Below are 17514 nucleotides of genomic sequence, written 5' to 3'. Positions count from 1 at the left end.
ATGTTCTGGCCCTAGGTTCTGGCTGTGGTATTAGACAGCAATCTTGTATTGTGACGTCACGGCGGCCTTCTTGGATGGCCTTGACATTGAGCGGTCGGCCAGAAGCCAGGGACCAAACACTACTCGTGGCTGCCGCAAGCACTGAAGAGCTCCGTCCACGTGGCCCTGCAGGTGCTGGTGTCCCGCCGGCTGCTGCTGGCCTCGTCGCTGCTGCTGCTCGCGCACCTGGCCGGCCAGGTGGCGGCAGTGCCGCGCCGCACGCTGCGCCAGCCCGAGACCTGGCTCAACGCCTGCGCAGTGGCGCTGGCCGCGTGCGTGGGCGCGTGGGGGGAGGCGCGCGACGGCGGCGGCCGCCTCGCCCAGGGACACTGGGTGCGCCACGTGTTCAGCGCGCTCGTGCTGCTCGCCTGGGCCGAGCTCATGCTGCTGGTGGGCCGCTTCCCCACCTGGGGCTACTACGCGCTCATGTTCTACAACGTGCTGCAGAACGTCGTCAAGGTAACGCGCCGCGCCGGTCGTGGGGACGCACCTCAACGCCGAACGCACAATAACGCCGAATGCCAAATTGACTACAACGCCGACAGCTAGAAAACTGCTGTGTACCACAACGCCGAAATACATTAACGCCGAAAAATGTAATTGCAGGACTGCCACAAAGGTTAGGTTAAGTAAGGTTAGCAGCACACAAATTCATTCAGTTGTTTTTCATTTTTGCTCCTGTGGCCAGCCCCCCCCCCCACCTCCCCCGCGGCAACATTTTTCGTCGTTACTGTATTTCGGCGTTGTGGTACACAGCAGTTTTCTAGATGTCGGCGTTGCGTTTAAATTTGGCATTCGGCGTTATGGTATTCGGCGTTATTGTACGTTCGGCGTTGTGGTAACGACCCGTCGGTCGTTTTAAAACCGTCCACACCGTGGCCGGTTATTCCAAGACACGAGGTAATGAATATGCCACACCTGTACCCTAACCGTATACACAGTGTTCGATAGGACACGGCCAGAGAGCGTGTTTTTTGTGTTCTATCCGTTGCCAATCTGTTGCCCCGAAATTCCGCGCATGCGCACAGCTCACTTTTTCGTTGATTTGGTCCAGATGGCTGAACCGCATCTGGCGCCGTTAACTCGTATATAGTAATTTTTTGATCATCGGGGGACGAACCAAGCGTGTTGGTGTGCCAAATGAAACTTAACGATAGCGAAACTATCCTGTAATTGTACACTTTAATTCATAAAAACAAATAATCGTAACACCATTAGTACATAAGAAAATTAAAATGACACCATATAATTCGTGTGATAGTACTGCTATCTGTAGGATTTTTTTTTATTTATCGTAGCAAATGTATCAATGGTTGCAAAATGTCCGCTAAGTTGCATTGAAATCAGTTTCTAGCACCGTGCAGAGCATAGTTTATTAAAACGGTTGCTTTTTCGTTACCTAACAGGGATTGGGTTTGGTCACGTTCTGGAACACAATCTGCGAGGTAGTGCAGTGCTTATTCGCTACCTTACCCAAATGTCCTGGAATACCGCCCTGGGTATTTTTAGTGGCGCGCGAGAAGGGAATCCAGCTCCCGGCCAGCGCAGCCGTACGCCGCGGCAAAATAAACTCGTCGCTGTGATTAACCAACAAACCAATCTCCACAAAATTTTAAGGTTCTGTTCCTTAATTTACATAGCCTCAATTAGTTCAATTCTTAAAATAATTGTAATAGCTATAATGCGGCAACAAAAAATGGGTACGCGCATTCAAGGGCGTCGCCAGGGGGGGGGGCAGTTGCCCCTCCCCCCTAGAGCCCTAGAGATTAAAAAAAAAAAGTAGCCAAATGCAAAAAAAATACATACTTTTCCCACAACTTGCTCCTTCCCCCCAGGCCATCGGCTGGTCATCGGCTGGCAACGCCCTTGCGCGCATTAACATTTATACTTACTTGGCATAATAAAATACTAACTTTCATTTTGCATGTAAATTATTAATAGAAATAAAATAATAAAAGAACTGGGGTGAAAACTATAAATACGGCTGGTAAAGTATAAGTTCAATCAAATTAAAAATTCAGTAATCTTTATACTAATGGTCTCGGAAAGTTGCACCTAAATGTTAAATGCGATCGAGACAATTTTATTGAAATTTATTGTGCTCGTCACCAGCTAAACCCAGCGTGTGACTTTTATGTTAGATATTTGCACTTAGTGTGTTTACCAAGTGATGTACTGTTTCTCCGTGATTATTTACAATTCCCAGCGTCAGAAGTGCAACCTCACACATAAGAGGGATAGAAAATTTTTAATCATGCGATGAAAGTTAACTTTAACTACTAGTGTCTGTCCATGTCTTCGATGAAATGTAAGAATGAATCAGTGTGATTATGATAGTTAAAAATATGGATAATAACCCAATTTGAAAATTTCTATACATATTGTTACAATTTTAATGCTAACGCTGAATCCACCAACAATTGAGAAAGTATGTAAACATTTACAAAAGTATTTGAAAGTATATGAAACCATACGCTGTTGCTGCCGTTAGTAATAACCCCGCACCACCAGCTCTCTCTCTCTCTCTCTCTCTCTCTCTCTCTCTCTCTCTCTCTCTCTCTCTCTCTCTCTCTCTTCCCCCTCCACGTCAGAGTTAGGAAGTAACGCAAACGTTTAACGCAAGAAACTCGTATAAGAACTATAGCTTCAACATCTTCAATAACGCACCGCAAAGCGTTTTCAAGATATGTAAGGTCACTAGTACAGCTTTCTTTCTTGAAGGACATTTTTTGTTTCCGTAATTTATTTGGGTAGGTAATGTATGCGTATGAAATGTGCAGTAAGGAACAAATATTAAATCTATGTGTCCTCGCAATCGTCCTGGAAGTTTTTATGTGTTCGTGTTTTCGCTCGCTCTCGGCCAGCTCAGCCGTGCGTAGCGGCGAAACAAATACGTCATTGTGAAGAAACTAACAGACTCTATAGTATAAAACTTTAGTGGTTTATTTTCAAAGGTATAATGTCTTCAATTATTAAAAAAATATGTATATAACACTTAAGTCGTTATAATAAGCTGGCAAAAATAAAAATAAATCAACAAAAATTTTCTAAAGAGTTATCAAATGTGGGCAGTCCATTTTTCGTCACCACATATTTATTTGCCTTCAATTACCGTAAATAGGTAATGTAATAGCATAAAATGTGCATGATGTGTATAATGATGTGTAGGCATTGAGGAACCGTAATCAGCAATGACACAAATAATAGGTAGGTACTTATACAGCATCACATTATAGAATATGTATATAATTGTTACCTTTTCCAAAAAAAATTCAATCATTAACATTATACTATTTGAATCACAAATTTTATGGGATCTCAAATTTATTAATGGTTGTCAGACATATTAATTCATTTAAAAACGTTCACAAATTTAAATTACATATTTGCAAGTTTATGGTCTCAAATACTGAATGTTTTTACAACACACGAATCCAAGTATTTAAGTAAACTTAAATATACCCTCAGAAATGAAAATTAATAAAATTCGGGCTTGGAAGGGGAACCACGGTAGGAAGACATCTTTCTCAGGCAGAAAAATGTAGGCCTACTTGGTTGAGGAGGTAGGGGTGGGGGGAGGTTAAATACTTTGTTTCATAACTAACTTTTGAAGCCTAGCACATTATTATTTTTATCGTTATGGTTTTGGGGGTTGCTTCTACTTAGAGGCACGAAATTTCTTTTGGCCACAATGTGAACTCTAATTTACGACTGCGAGCCAGTCAACATCCAGCCAGCAGGACAGTGACCATTATGGCCCGTCTACAATAGCAATGTCCTAAACTGTGTCCGAAGGACACTCGTCGCTGATTGGTCCAAGTGACCCTCTGACGTCATGCGTCAAGTGGGCGAAGGTCCGAACCTACCTGGTCCGAAGACATTCGTCAATTTGAACTTTTTGTCCCAACCTGTGTACTTCGGACACAGAAAAAGAACAGAACACTCACGATATTTGAATTTTTCCGGTTCCCGTTTGAAAACGTGGTGTTTGTTTTTGTTATTGAAGGAAATGGAAGGTGTTGTATGTCACTTATAACTTACATAACTTCAATCTCAAACTACAAAGCATCAAAACAATAAACAAAAAAATTTGGTTTGGCACATTTACTGCGCTCTGGTGGCAACTTTAGAAATCATTACGTTCGGACATCGGACATCGCAATTGTGGACAGGGCAGTTTTCGGTGAGACAATGTGACGTCACTCACATTCGGATAAGGACACGGACCACGCACAGGTTCGGACTATTGTAGACGGGCTCTAACGCACTCAATAGAAGGGGAGGTTCTACAGTTAGAAGCCAGCCAATAAGAATGCAACTCTTAAGTAGAATGTACATAGGACACCAAATGAATCCGCGAAATTTCCGGGTCTCTAATTCCATCCATTACGTTATAAATATATTTGGTGATTGATCGCAGGTGTTGCTGACGTTCGTGTGCCTGGTGATCGGCTTCGCGTTCAGCTTCCTGATCCAGTTCCAAGAGGACCCCCAGTTCGCGAACCTGTGGAGGTCCCTGGTGAAGACCACGGTCATGATGACCGGCGAGTTCGACTACGGGGACCTGTTCGCCGAGCCGGACGAGGCCGCGGGCAACTCCACCTCCGCCGCGCGGCGACTGCCGGCGACGAGCCGCGCCATCTTCCTGCTGTTCGTCGTGCTCGCGTCCATCGTGCTCATGAACCTGATGGTCGGGCTGGCGGTCAGCGACATTCAGGTGCGCGCGACATTCCGGCCACGTTCATTCCATCCGTCACTATTATCCGAGGCGGTGATTCCCAAACATTTTTCAGCTGGCGACAGTGGCGGATCCAGGATTTTGGTTTTGGGAGGGGCTTGACCCAGCTGAGGCTAGGCTTTATCAAGGCAAACACTAAAACAATAGTGGACCCAGATGCTTTTGGAGGGGGCTGAAGCACCTTAACCCCCCCCCCCCCCTCTGGATCCGCTACTGGCTGGCGACCCACCTTTCCTTGTAGGAAGACCTCCACGGTCTATCGATCCATGGTGGAGTAAAAAAAAAACCTTATTTGTATCATAGCCCTTCCTTATGTATATATAATTTACCATCAAATATTGCATATAAGTATGCTTTTTTTAAAGATACCGATTGATTGTTGATAAACAATTTGTGTTCTGATTTGAAAATGGTGGACAAAATATAAGCACCTTGTAGCAAAACAGTTATTTATTTAACAATAGATATTTTTTTGCACACAATTCGATTTGTTTCAATTTTTTCTTATCTTTTCTGATGGGTTATTCGACGGTTTCTGATAGTTTAAGGTTCGAGTCGCGACCCACCTGTAACCCTTCCGCGACCCACTAGTGGGTCGCGGCCAGCCGTTTGGGAACCGCTGATCTAAGGGTTACTTGTGAAATTTTAACGCGGTACCCCATTTGCCTTTGTAGTTACGTCACTAATATTTTCAACACTCTCTCACACACACACACGCACATAGTGTAATATAGCGGGTTTAAAAACTCGCTCAAGTACCTAACAATAATTACGAGCAATTGCGAAGGTCCCTACCGCAGCGACCCGCCTATCCCTGCTGCATGGCAGGGTTCAACCTGAGCCGCTCGCCACCACGTGGCGCCCACTCAAAGCTTTGGAGCCTGACAAGTTCTCTGCACCGTCCGCATCCCATTCTCGGTCCTTTTCGCGTCAAATTGAAAAGAAGTGCTGACTAGCAGCGGAGTGAGTGTTCAGTGTAGCCACTCACCACCAGGGGCGCTGGTCACTAAATCCAGTCCTTGACAAAAAGCGAACCACTAGCCAAAGTGCCCAACCCCCCGCATGGTAGACTCTTTTCTACTCTGTCCAACTCTTCATCCAGACCATCCTCTGTCTCCTGTATTCTCCTACACTTAATGCTTGCATATTTGCACCCCGCGAGACAGTGCCCAGGGTTTTTTCCCTGTGTCTATGCAGGTTTTACCTGGGCCCAACCTATCTCTAGTTTTATTCTAGATTTATGAGTGAGGGGAGTTAGTCATGGCATCAATTATTGCCATGGCTGGCCAATCCCCTCCTAGCACACGATGCATGCGACCCTCTCCATGCGTGGTTAATCCCAGCATGACTAGGCGTATAGGCTTCGGCTTGAGACGCACTTAGGTCCCTCCCCTAACCCGGACCCCTCCCAAATACACTTAGTTTTAGTTAGGTTAGTAAAAAAAATTGGTTGTCTGTAAAGTCGGTTTACGGACGTTATTTTCACGTGACAACGTCATAACAAAACATTGATGAAAAGATTGCATGCTTTTATGAATAAAATTGAATCATTTTTTTTGAATTATCACTATTTTGTATGGATACAAAGAATGAGTGAAATGAAATCTACAATTTAATTGATAAATTTACTTTTATTTGCACTCATTAATTCAAATATGTTTATTACTTTAACAAAGAGATTATTTTAACTATAACTTTTATACATGTTTGCTATTTAACTTCTTCCGATCTGTGTTATTCTGTTGAGGAATTGACGATGATAGGAAAAGTAGGAAACGAATGGGAGTGTTTCAAGTTTAATGTGCCTCGAAAAATTCAAATCGATGGTTGTTCCAATCGATTGGAAGAGAGGTAGATGCGGCGCAAGCGTTACAATGAGCGTAACGGGACACAGCGTAACGGGACAATGTGCGTTACGGGACACTTTCTCGTGCGTGCAGCCGGCGTTCATCGATTGTCACGTCAAAAAAATTGAAAATATATTGTTAAAATTCGACCTTGAAATTTTAACTCCCATCGCGCCCAAAGAAGTTTCACTTCAAAGAATACTCATTTGAAACTTGTTCCCCGATGCAATAAGCCACGCGCTCATCACGTGACCGCAGGCGCTGCAGACGGAGGGCATAGTCCACCGGCTGCTGAAGCAGGCCGCCTTCGCGGAGCAGCTGGAGAAGATGAGCGACGGGCTGATGCGGGCCCGCTACATCCCGCGCCTCGTGCGGCGCGCGCTGGACGCCAGGCGCACCATCCGCACCAAGGTGGTGATCGCGCCGAGCACCAACTCGCGCTCGCCCGACCGCCTGCCCTACGCCGTCCTCGAGGCGGTCACGTTGACCGGCCTGCGCAACCGCCAGCTCAAGGAGGCCGCCGCCTCGCCGGCTCCCAGCGGCAGGTGGGGGCCCGTTCCGCTGGAGACGGGCCTTATCATACGGGAAGCCTGAGATGCGCATAAAGTTCTGCCATTCCCGATTACACCCGAACAATTCACCTTCGGCCAACCTCGACTTTATATATATATGTTTATTTTAATGTAGCTATACTAACCTAACTAACCATCCATAGTGTTTTAAAGTGTTTTAATGTAGCTAACCTAACCGACCACTTTTAATATTTGAATTCATTTTTCCTGCGCAAAAAAAATGAAACAGATACCGAAGTTGGCCGAAGGTGAATTGTTCGGGTGTAATCGGAAATGGCAGAACTTTAAGTGCATCTTAGGTCTCGCTTATCATACCCTCCAGGGGAAACAATGGGAAGCCTGCGATGTACATTCTGTATTGCGCAGACCCGAATACTCACGTTGGCAAGCCTTCTTTCAACAGACGAGAGAGCCGAACGTCCGATAGTGCATCTTAGGTTGTTTTTTTTTGGTTCATTGTAAATGAAAAAAAAAAAATTACAATTCATGATAACTAATGGTCAATTAAGGTTAGGTTAGCTACATTATAAATACTTTAAAACATTGTGGACGGTTGATTTGGTTAGGATAGCTACATTAAAGATACTGTGAAATCATGTAAACTGTTTCCTAGCCCTGGATAGCTACATATTAAAAATGTATTTGCTAAGCAACCATAAAACGATTTTACAGTATTTTTAATGTAGCTATACTTACCTAATATAACCAACCATCCACAATGTTTTAAAGTAGCCTACTTATAATGTAGCTAATCTATCCTAATCGACCGCAAAATTTAATGCCACACCGATTTATACAATAAGATAGAACGAAAAAAAAAAAAAAGCGAGCATGAATTTCGGGGAACTTCGGGTGTGGGTCTCTCGTCTGTGAAAAGATGGCTTGCCAACGTGAGTATTCGGGTCTGTGCAATACAGAATGTACATCGTAGGCTTCCCGGAAACAATGACGCGTCAACTTATTTACGCGCGTTAGAGTTATACTTACTAGGAGTAACAAAACACTAACTTAATTTTTCATGCAAACAATAACAAATAGAAATGAAATCATAAAAGGACTGGATTAGTAAAGTATAAATCGAAGCAAATTAAAATAATAAAAATAAAATAAATGCTGAGTATTCGATATTATTATAAACACGTGTATAAAACTAATAATTTAGTTTAGTAAAATAATCGAGATAAATTATATTTAATTAATAAAAATAATCAATCATTTATAATTAAAATAAATGACACACACGGGGAAATAACCCCACTTATATAAATACACCAGAAAAATTTTACAAACGCAATTTCTATCTTTAATATTTGCAATAAATAAATGGTTTAATGATAACTAAGTTTTCAATATCAATCAATAAATAAAATTTTTAAAATCATAAATATAATATTTATTTGTATGTAGCCTTTTTTCATCCTGTAAAAAATTTCGCTGCTATTTGCGCGCTCATCGTAAAAAAAATTACTCTCATCATTTTTTTTAAATGTGCCTTAAAGAAGTATAACTTCAAAAATAATTATTTTAACCTTATATTAAAGTCAATCAGGACCTAAAATCTCAACGATGGTTTGCCAAATTATTTGTAAGCTTAGAATATAAAAATAAGTAAAAACAATACCGATCAGGTTAGCTTTACTAAATTCTAATAAATTTAGTTTACATCTTATAACGAATAGTAGAGGAGAAGGTCCAAAAACGGGCTACCACTTTTATTTTTTTACCTACAGATTTACCTGCTCACTAAAATGAATTATTTTAGTGTCAGTTAGGTACTTTTAAAACATTCCTGAAAGTGATATCAATGTTCAAAATGCAAATTAACAGTTTTATTTATCCAAAACCACATGTTTATACAAAGAGGTAAAAAGGTTAGTTTTTCAGTGGTGGTCCAAATATGGGCTACTCCTAAAGAAAGAAGAAATAATCACATAAAAAATTTAAAAAAAACACAATTTTTGTTCAGAAACTCTATTAACTACTGTCTTTAAACCACTAAAAATTTTAATTAAAAATAAAAGCACATTTTTCATTTTTATTACTTGCAGAAGTCACAGATGTATATGTCTTTTTCCATTCCAGCACAATCAGAATGTGCCCAATCTTCACAATTGTAGCACTGAATCCACACTTCCCCTCTAACGTCATCTGAAAAGAGTCCATCACAGAAAATACATGCTGCATTGTCGTCGCCAGGTTTATCCCCCAGAGGAACCGCTAGCTGGTCATCACCACTGTTGTCATCAATTGGAGGGTGCCTGTGGTCTTCTTCCGAGTCCGACACATCTTGTTGAGCTTTCCTCTTTGACCTTTTGGGTTGGCTTGTTGCTTTTGACTTCTTTCTCTTTGCTTGAGCACTTGATTCCACGTTCACAATTTTTCGACTGTTGTTCAAGGCTGCACGCTCCACACTTTTCTTCAGTTCTTCTTTGTAGGGAGATCCAGTTATGATGCAAGTCTTTGCACTCTTACGACCTCGATTGCTCTTTTTCTTTGCGACAATGGGAATCGGAGCTACTTCATATAGACTAACCTGTTTGGATGTTGAAGCTTGAGGGTTTGGTTGTTTATCCGGGGTGCTAAAAAGTTGATGCTTATTTATTGATCGTTGATCCACTTTTTTGTGTAGTGGAAGGGTCAGGAAAATTGACAGAAGTTGCCGCAGAAAGTGATGGGCTGCAAGTTTTATCAGCTTCCTGTGCAGCAGCCAAAAATTCACTGTCTGAGAAAATATGCTTATCAAGAGGGTATATCCCCGTTGCTCTGAAACCATTCACAGCAATCTCTCCAGTCTGAACTTTCAGGTAGGCTTTGCCAAAGAGCTCCATTGTGTCATTTGGTGTGACAGGGCGGTTAGAATGCCTTAACCATTTTCTAATTTCCTCACTGTAGTGAGCCTTCAATGGACCCATGAAACTCTTGTCCAGTGGTTGGAGTTTAAGGGTTGAGTGAGGAGGGAGACACACAATGGTCACAAAGTTAGCCCTTGCCAAGTCAATTACTTCAATATTTCGCACATGGCTGTAATGGCCATCCAATACAAGAAGCACAGGGGATTGTTCAGTTGGTTTAGTGCGTTCAATAAATAAAGACAGTCATTCGGTGAACAGATGAGTTTGCACCCAGCCAGATGGGTGGACCCTTCCAATAGTCCCAGGAGGAGCACCTTTCATAAGCGTTGTGGCCATATTCACCCTTGGGAAAATCACATATGGAGGAATGAAAATCCCAGAAGCTCTCATGCAAGCAATAACTGTGATGGTGCTACCTCTTTCAGCAGATGTCAAGGCAGCCACTTGTTTTTTACCTTTTCTTGAAATGACTGAAGGATTTTTACTCTGAACTATTGTCAAACCGGTTTCATCAACATTGAAAACTCTGTCTGGGGGAAACTTAAATTTGTCATAGAGCTCTTCCAACATATTGAAGAAGGCTTCAACATTTTCTCCGTTGAAGCCAAGGGCTCTAGCAAATGAGGTCCCACATGGTTTTCGTAGAGATAAACGATCTCTGTGTCTTTTCATGAACAAATCAAGCCATGACCTACCAGCTTCCTCAGAATCTTTCCAGGGTGTTTCCAGGCCATTCCGAATGGCTAATTCAGAAGCCAGATGCCTCAAATCTTTAAGAGTGCATCCAAAAAAATGTTTCTCCATGTCGAGCAAGTAATCCACAATCTCAAGTTCCAACTCTTCCCCTAATAAAGTTTTCCTGCCCAGCTTGACTTGAGCAGCTTGGGCGGGCTCAACATCAATTTTTTTACTCAAAGTTTGGAGAGTAGTTCTAGGAACATTAAAAATTTTACTTGCCTTCAAAGTTCCCATCTTGCATTCACGAACAGCTATGATGGCTTCCTCCATGTTGTGTGCATCCCATTTCAACCTCACATTCTTTTTTTCATATTTGTCCTTCGTTCTGGGCATCCTAAAAACAGATTAAAAAAAAAATTAAAAAAGTTAATTCTCCTACTTTGTGCTATAAATTGATTGTAACAAAACATTTTTTAAAACACAGATTTGTCTATATTTGCTCAGAATCGAAGTTAATATTTTTATATTAATTCAAGTCAATATTTTTTTGCCTTCGAATTCATTTAAAATTTGCGACTGCATGGTCTAAAAATGGGCTAACATTGTTGGTCCAAAAACGGGCTAGCCTGATTTTAGACCATCAATGATAGCCCGTTTTTAGACCATCCACTACTTCAAGTTGGCATTACTGGCAGCCATTAAAAAACAAACATATCAAGCACAGCAGCTGCTCTACAAAAAGCTTAGATCATCTACTTTCAGATGAGGTTGAATTAATATACCTAACTGAATAATTAAGAAAAAGAGAAATTTAAATTCACCTACCTTGAAAAGTTTGGAGTTCCTCAAAAGTAGGTTTTTTGATTAAACAATTCACTACAAACCACGTGGGCCAAGGGCCGCGGCCATTTGCTCACTACTGTTTTCCCGCTTCTTACTGTTTCTTTTAGTGCCATTCCCGCGCATGCGCACAACTCTCTTCCCCCACTTTCAGCAGGTAGCCTGTATTTAGACCCTAGCCCGTTTTTGGACCTTCTCCTCTATTCTTCAGTGTAATGAGAAGCATTTTACACGAGTAGTGCGTGCGGCCCTGGGCGATTGTCCGGCTTGCCCAGCCCAGGAGCCACCCCGCGGAGACGAAGCTTTACGTGACGGAGTATCTGCAATGGCACGCATGCGGACCAGGAACGTACACATAATTTATTTCCGGGGGGGGGGGGAGTGGGAGGAGGTGATAGAACCACTTTGCCCGCTGTTTGCTTTCAAATTATTTCCATTTTTTTTTTTTTTAGAGAAAATAGATTTTTTTTTAGGATTTTGGATTAGGGGGTGGGGGGATATATATCACTCCCTCCCCTCCCTCGCGTACACCATTGATGCGGATCCGAACTGACAATGCCCATCTCTTCGGCTTACGTTACTACCTGCTACCAATAGAAGCAGTAGCAGCCATGTTTCGTTACGTTTTAAAAATGTTAAAAATTTGTGTTTAGTACAAGATTAACTAGTGTCTTACCATTGCTTAGCGTTTTATTTTTATTAGGTATGTATGAAATTCCGACCGTGTTATGATCTGGTATCTTATTATTTTTTTAATAGATATATATTTTTACCGTGAAATTAAATTTTATCGGTCGCCATTTGTTACAACTCTGTACACTGCGGAAACGTAGATGAATGTAGTAAAACGTAAATACCGATCTTGCGATACCGTGATCCGTTTCCGTTTTTACGTTTCCGTGTCTTTGTGGAACTGGCGTAAGTGATGGGTGACGTAACTTGTATTTAAAATGACTGTTCTCAATAGTACTTACCAGTACAGTGGTACCCATTTACCAATTGTCACTTGCAAAGCAAAATTATGTTTTAGAGCATACAGACAACCACATTAAGTTGTTTATAACTGAAGGATAAAAAATATATTGGGAATGATTTCAGGAATCGTCATATTTAAGAGAACTTCCATGAGACAGGTTATAGCTTACTGATTTGTCGTTAAGATAGTTTTTTTTCTTTTTCAAAACGACGAAAACAGTAGATTATATTTTCCTTGCGTCTCTCTGCAGATAGTCGTGCAGTGCCCTCTAAAATCAAGCGGTTATTTATTCCCCACTACAGACCTTCAGAAACAGTCCTTAACCATAAACGATAAACTTATAGTGTGTTCCAGTTAATTACCATGTTTAGGAATTGAATTGGGCTGTTATTTCTTGTCACCAACTGCAGAAAATTCAGTTTTATCCGGGCCTTCGTCTTACTCATTTTTCGATAAGACGACTTAAAAATGGCAATATTTTTGATCCTTGTTGACTAAAAGAAAGCACTTAGAAAATATCAAAAAAGTGTGTTCAGACTAGCTGAAACGCATCATAAATGCTACCCTCATTGTAAGTGGGTAAGTTGACTGAGTTACTTTGCTAACAGCAATTTATTCTTAGGTAGCGTACACGATACACTGTCTTGAAACCTTCATATTTACAATTTATCACTATATGATTTAATTAACTGTAAGGTCATTTATCAGCAAGTGTAGGTATCTACATTGGCCAGTTTCTAACAGCGGCTACAAAAAATAAAAGGTAGACCACGTGGTGTTATTCTTTCGAAAATCTCTTAAATGTTTAAAAAAAAAAATTTCATTCTTTAGTTATATTGTTGTATTATCTCAGTCAAAACCTCTTACAGTTAGATAAAAGGTAGTAAAATATATAATTATAAATATTTAAAGATTCTCTCAACCACAATATTATGATTGCGTCACAAACTTACGATTCCGGTGTAAAAGATCATGTGGATTAAACATATAGGTACGTGTTATTAGAACCGAAACAGTAATCGCAGTGTTGCTCGCACGTGGTTCTATATGGTTCTGTATTAGCTTTGAATATATATACTGTATAAAAGTCGCGAGTGGATAGGATTTACTCTACGTTTTTCAGGAGCGTATGATGAGCAGCTTGGGAACTTCACCGCTGCAGTGCGCTGCCGCAACGCCCTGTATCGTCTTAGGTTGTCATTTGCACGTTAGAGCGCAGCACTGTCGCCCGCTGTCATTCCCCGCACCCCCCAGCCAACATTCACTGCAGCTCAAGGTCGTTCAACGGGAGTTTGTGCGTCACAAAACTGTAAGGAATGAGAGGTGGGGTAGAGGGTGGGTGGAGGACAACGCGTGTTTGAGGGAGGGTTGGAGAAGGGGTGTTTGAAGAGTTCGACACTTGTCCGCTAGGGACCACCACAAGTCGATGCCCTAGAGATGGTGGCGATTGCGGCGGTGAATTAACCAACTACCTCAAACCGTATTAGAAATTTTAACCTGGGCTGGCGACTTCTATACAGTATATATATATATATATTCAAAGGTATTAGTGATGACGACTGAAAGTGGGGAATGTTCCAGCACCGCAGCGTACGCCGGCATGGAAGACGCGAGCGTCGCCGGCGCGCTGGGCAGCATCCAGCAGGAGCTGTCCGAGATGCGCCAGCTGCTCAACATGCTCCACGGGGTCCACCAGCGGAGTTCCCTGCCGGCCGCGCCCCTCGCGACCCGGGGCCGCTTCTCGCAGGCGGCGGCGGGCATCCACGAGGCGCAGGGAGTCCTGCGCAGCATCCGGCACGGCAGGAAGACGAGCCGCGCGGCGTCGCGGGTGTGAGCGACAGACGTGCGCACGTGTGTTCCGAAGTGGCGGCAGTGGCTTTTCCTTGTGTCTCGGGGATCTAACTATCATCAATGTGCGAATTAAAAATTTAAATAAAACACAGTTTAAAGTACATGTGAAGTCCTCTGCAATATCAGTTTGTGATAACCGCTAGGTTTTGTAAAACGTGTGGACATATGGTGTTGCGTACCCTAGGTATTAAATAACACTTTTAAAAAATTACCCGTGCAAGTCTGAACTGAACTACACCTACATTAAGTACGGTAATCCTCAGGAACATAATTGCAATGTTATATATATATGTGTGTGTGTGTGTGTTAAGGATAATTCTAGAAGAAGATTAACCAAGTTTGTTCGGTAAAGTCCGAATAATCACCAAAATAAATTTAAAATCTGTCTTTACCCTTATAAACCTAGGTCTGCCCAACGCTGACTGGGTAATGTTAGATAAAACAAATGATCGATAACTTTAGTTTAATGAAATGAATTTAAAGACTGACAAAACATTGATACCTACCTTAAGTAAACATACCTAATAAAAATATTTTGAATATCAAAATTCGTAATGAAAACTGAAAAGTAATAAAATTATAATTATGACAATAGTTCACAAAATGGCACTTTCACAAACTAGTACTTATTTTGTTATTAATAACAACGAAATGGTTATTTCTTTGAGTAAGACTAACTGCCGTGACACTTCGAATTGCAAAATGTTCCTGCAGCCTTGCATTCACACTTCTTTGTAGCAAAGTTTGTTTTATAATTTCACCTTGACCTCCTGAAAGCGATTTTTTATTTTCAAGTTGTCATAAGATTTTTTTTTCAGGCGATACATTTTAAATATAAATCAGTTTATCCTGACAAACAGAAAACTGGTTCCTTGAGAACATTTCCTCGATAGTTCTGTGTTTTTTAAATGTTATTTGCAAATACGGTTCGTTATTAAAGTAAAAGCAATTTGATCCTTTCACAGATAATAACTCTTGAAACATTTTATAAAAACGCTCACAGAAAATCCGTACGTTCACTCTTTTCGGCCGCCATTCTGTCACTGAGTGGTATGTGAACGGACGAGTGATTGGGGGGGGGGGGGGGGGGGGGGCGATCGGCGTCCGCGCGTTTTGTACCACGTGACTTCACTTTTTCTTCTAGCATTACCCGTAACACACACACACACATAAATATAAATATATATAATGTTTGTGTACGAGAAGTGATGCTTCAGTCTGCTATCAACACACACACAAACTCATCAGCTTTGACTAAATTCTTACTACCCAAAACTGCAATAATGGAAGGTGTCTAAAACTGTTGTGCTCTATGGCTTATATTTGGCAACAGTGCACGCTGAAAAAATTACAGCGCTAGTGAAAGTAATCGTGTATAGTAAAGACTGAGTGAATTTCATTACATTGCAATCTGCAAACTAATGATGAGACGTGCTATAGGTACATGGTTATCACACATACATCATACTTTGTCGTGGCACTGAGGCTCGAACCTGGGTCGTTGATGAGAAAGTGCCAAACGGTTTGCGGGCGCCAGCTATCGTTGGACGGACTGCAATAACTAGGTCAATGATACATACATACATAACACGTGGGAAAAAATAACAAAATGGGCTTAGCAGTGGTGAAATCTAAAACTATTGGTTTAAAATCATTTACGTACAGTACCTTAAAAAATTTCAACATAATCCCACAGTGCTCGTAATCCAAAACAAATATAGATGTATTTGAAATAAATTAAATAAAGATCATTGGTAAATGTATTTAAGACTAAGATTGCAACTGCATTAAATTAAACAATTTATAGCCATAAAAAAACGAAAGGTGTAATAACATTTTATGTGACTACAATGCATCGAATAGCCTAATTTAATCTGTTCATTAATCATTCCATATTCCTAGGTTAAACTGGACTGTTGCGTATTATGTATTATTACAATAATATGTCGCTTATGTTCAGGTATCCACTGTTTGTTATGTACTATATGTATCCACCTTTTATACATTATAAACTGTTTATTTATTCTTGCTTGTTTGACGTCGTACACCCTATGGCATGAAAGCCGGGTCTACACCCTGCCAGTAGCCAACCCAAGTCAAGTGCAAAACCCCACGTGACGTGCAAAAAGTAAGCATTACCCCTGTGTTTTGTGTGACCAACCCGTACAGCTAGTCCTCAGATATTCACGTCAACACCCAGAGATGTGATACCGCCACAGTTTTGCCCACAAGAGATGATGCGTCTTACAACATGTGTGTTGGAACCTTAAGGGCACTGTGTTTATTGAACCCCATTAATTCGTGAAACCATGGACCTTAACTGAAATACAGAGTCGTTTAATCATGTTTCCAATTTATAATACAATGAAGTTTCTACGGACAGAGTAAAAATAAAATTAACGAACAGTCTTCAAATTTGATTCACGTTTTTAAAATAGTTAGTACAGTATTTTTCACTACAAACGTTTTTGGCCCTGTAACCATTATCACAGAAGCCTTGTTTTTATTTAAAAGATATTAGGAAACAGCTGACAAGTGAAGTTAAGGTAGAAAAGGAAACGTATTTCGGGTAAATGATGGAGCGGGAAAACAAGAGAAACTCGCAGATGTTGTACAGGTTTATCAGGAATATGAAAGATACTGGGGGCAGGGATACCATTATTAAGGAATCAGGCTGGGAAAGTTGCAGTGGGACCTGAGGAGAAAGTAGGCATGTTGGCGAAACAGTACCTGTCAGTGTTTGAGGAGGGAAACCAGTGGTAAGGGATAGAAGAAGAGCAAGGCACAAGGTAACAGAATTACAAACTTTTAAACTGTTTCCAAAATGCAAACACTATGCTTTACTAAATTTTTGGTTGTCATGCAATTATGTCCCAGATCATCGGCTGGAGAATAATGGCATTTAGTTGTTTACGCATTGCGACCCTTTGCCTCCATTGGTAGCACTCCTTAAAAAAAAACTACATGGGAGTTAACCACCATCAAATGAAACCATAAAATCATACGTATTAAATATTCCATTGTGTTATGTAATTATGTCTTTGGCTCTAGTGGAGATGTGGTAACTGTCTCCAGATGGAAGTTTGTGATAGTTCAGTTTGCCCCGCACCAAGGGCAGATA

General features: G+C 41.2%; 1 protein-coding gene across 3 annotated transcripts in view; it reads left to right on the top strand.

Annotated features, from left to right (window-relative positions):
- LOC134534176 (transient receptor potential channel pyrexia-like) overlaps window positions 1-14604 on the top strand; it is a 38206-nt gene extending 23602 nt beyond the window's left edge. For 2 of the 3 annotated variants that reach the window (XM_063372322.1, XM_063372340.1), the window contains 4 exons: window positions 172-498; window positions 4460-4756; window positions 6883-7165; window positions 14124-14604. In XM_063372322.1, coding sequence (XP_063228392.1) covers window positions 172-498; window positions 4460-4756; window positions 6883-7165; window positions 14124-14536 — 1320 coding nt within the window. In that variant the 3' untranslated portion in view covers window positions 14537-14604. Of the gene's footprint in view, window positions 1-171; window positions 499-4459; window positions 4757-6882; window positions 7170-14123 lie in introns of all 3 variants that reach the window. The other variant, XM_063372331.1, reaches the window with a different exon arrangement.
- The last annotated feature ends 2910 nt before the right edge of the window (window positions 14605-17514 follow it).

Source organism: Bacillus rossius, chromosome 1, assembly GCF_032445375.1.
Source record: "Bacillus rossius redtenbacheri isolate Brsri chromosome 1, Brsri_v3, whole genome shotgun sequence".
In the NCBI taxonomy this organism is placed as follows: domain Eukaryota; kingdom Metazoa; phylum Arthropoda; class Insecta; order Phasmatodea; family Bacillidae; genus Bacillus; species Bacillus rossius.
This window is presented reverse-complemented; position numbering and strand designations above follow the sequence as displayed.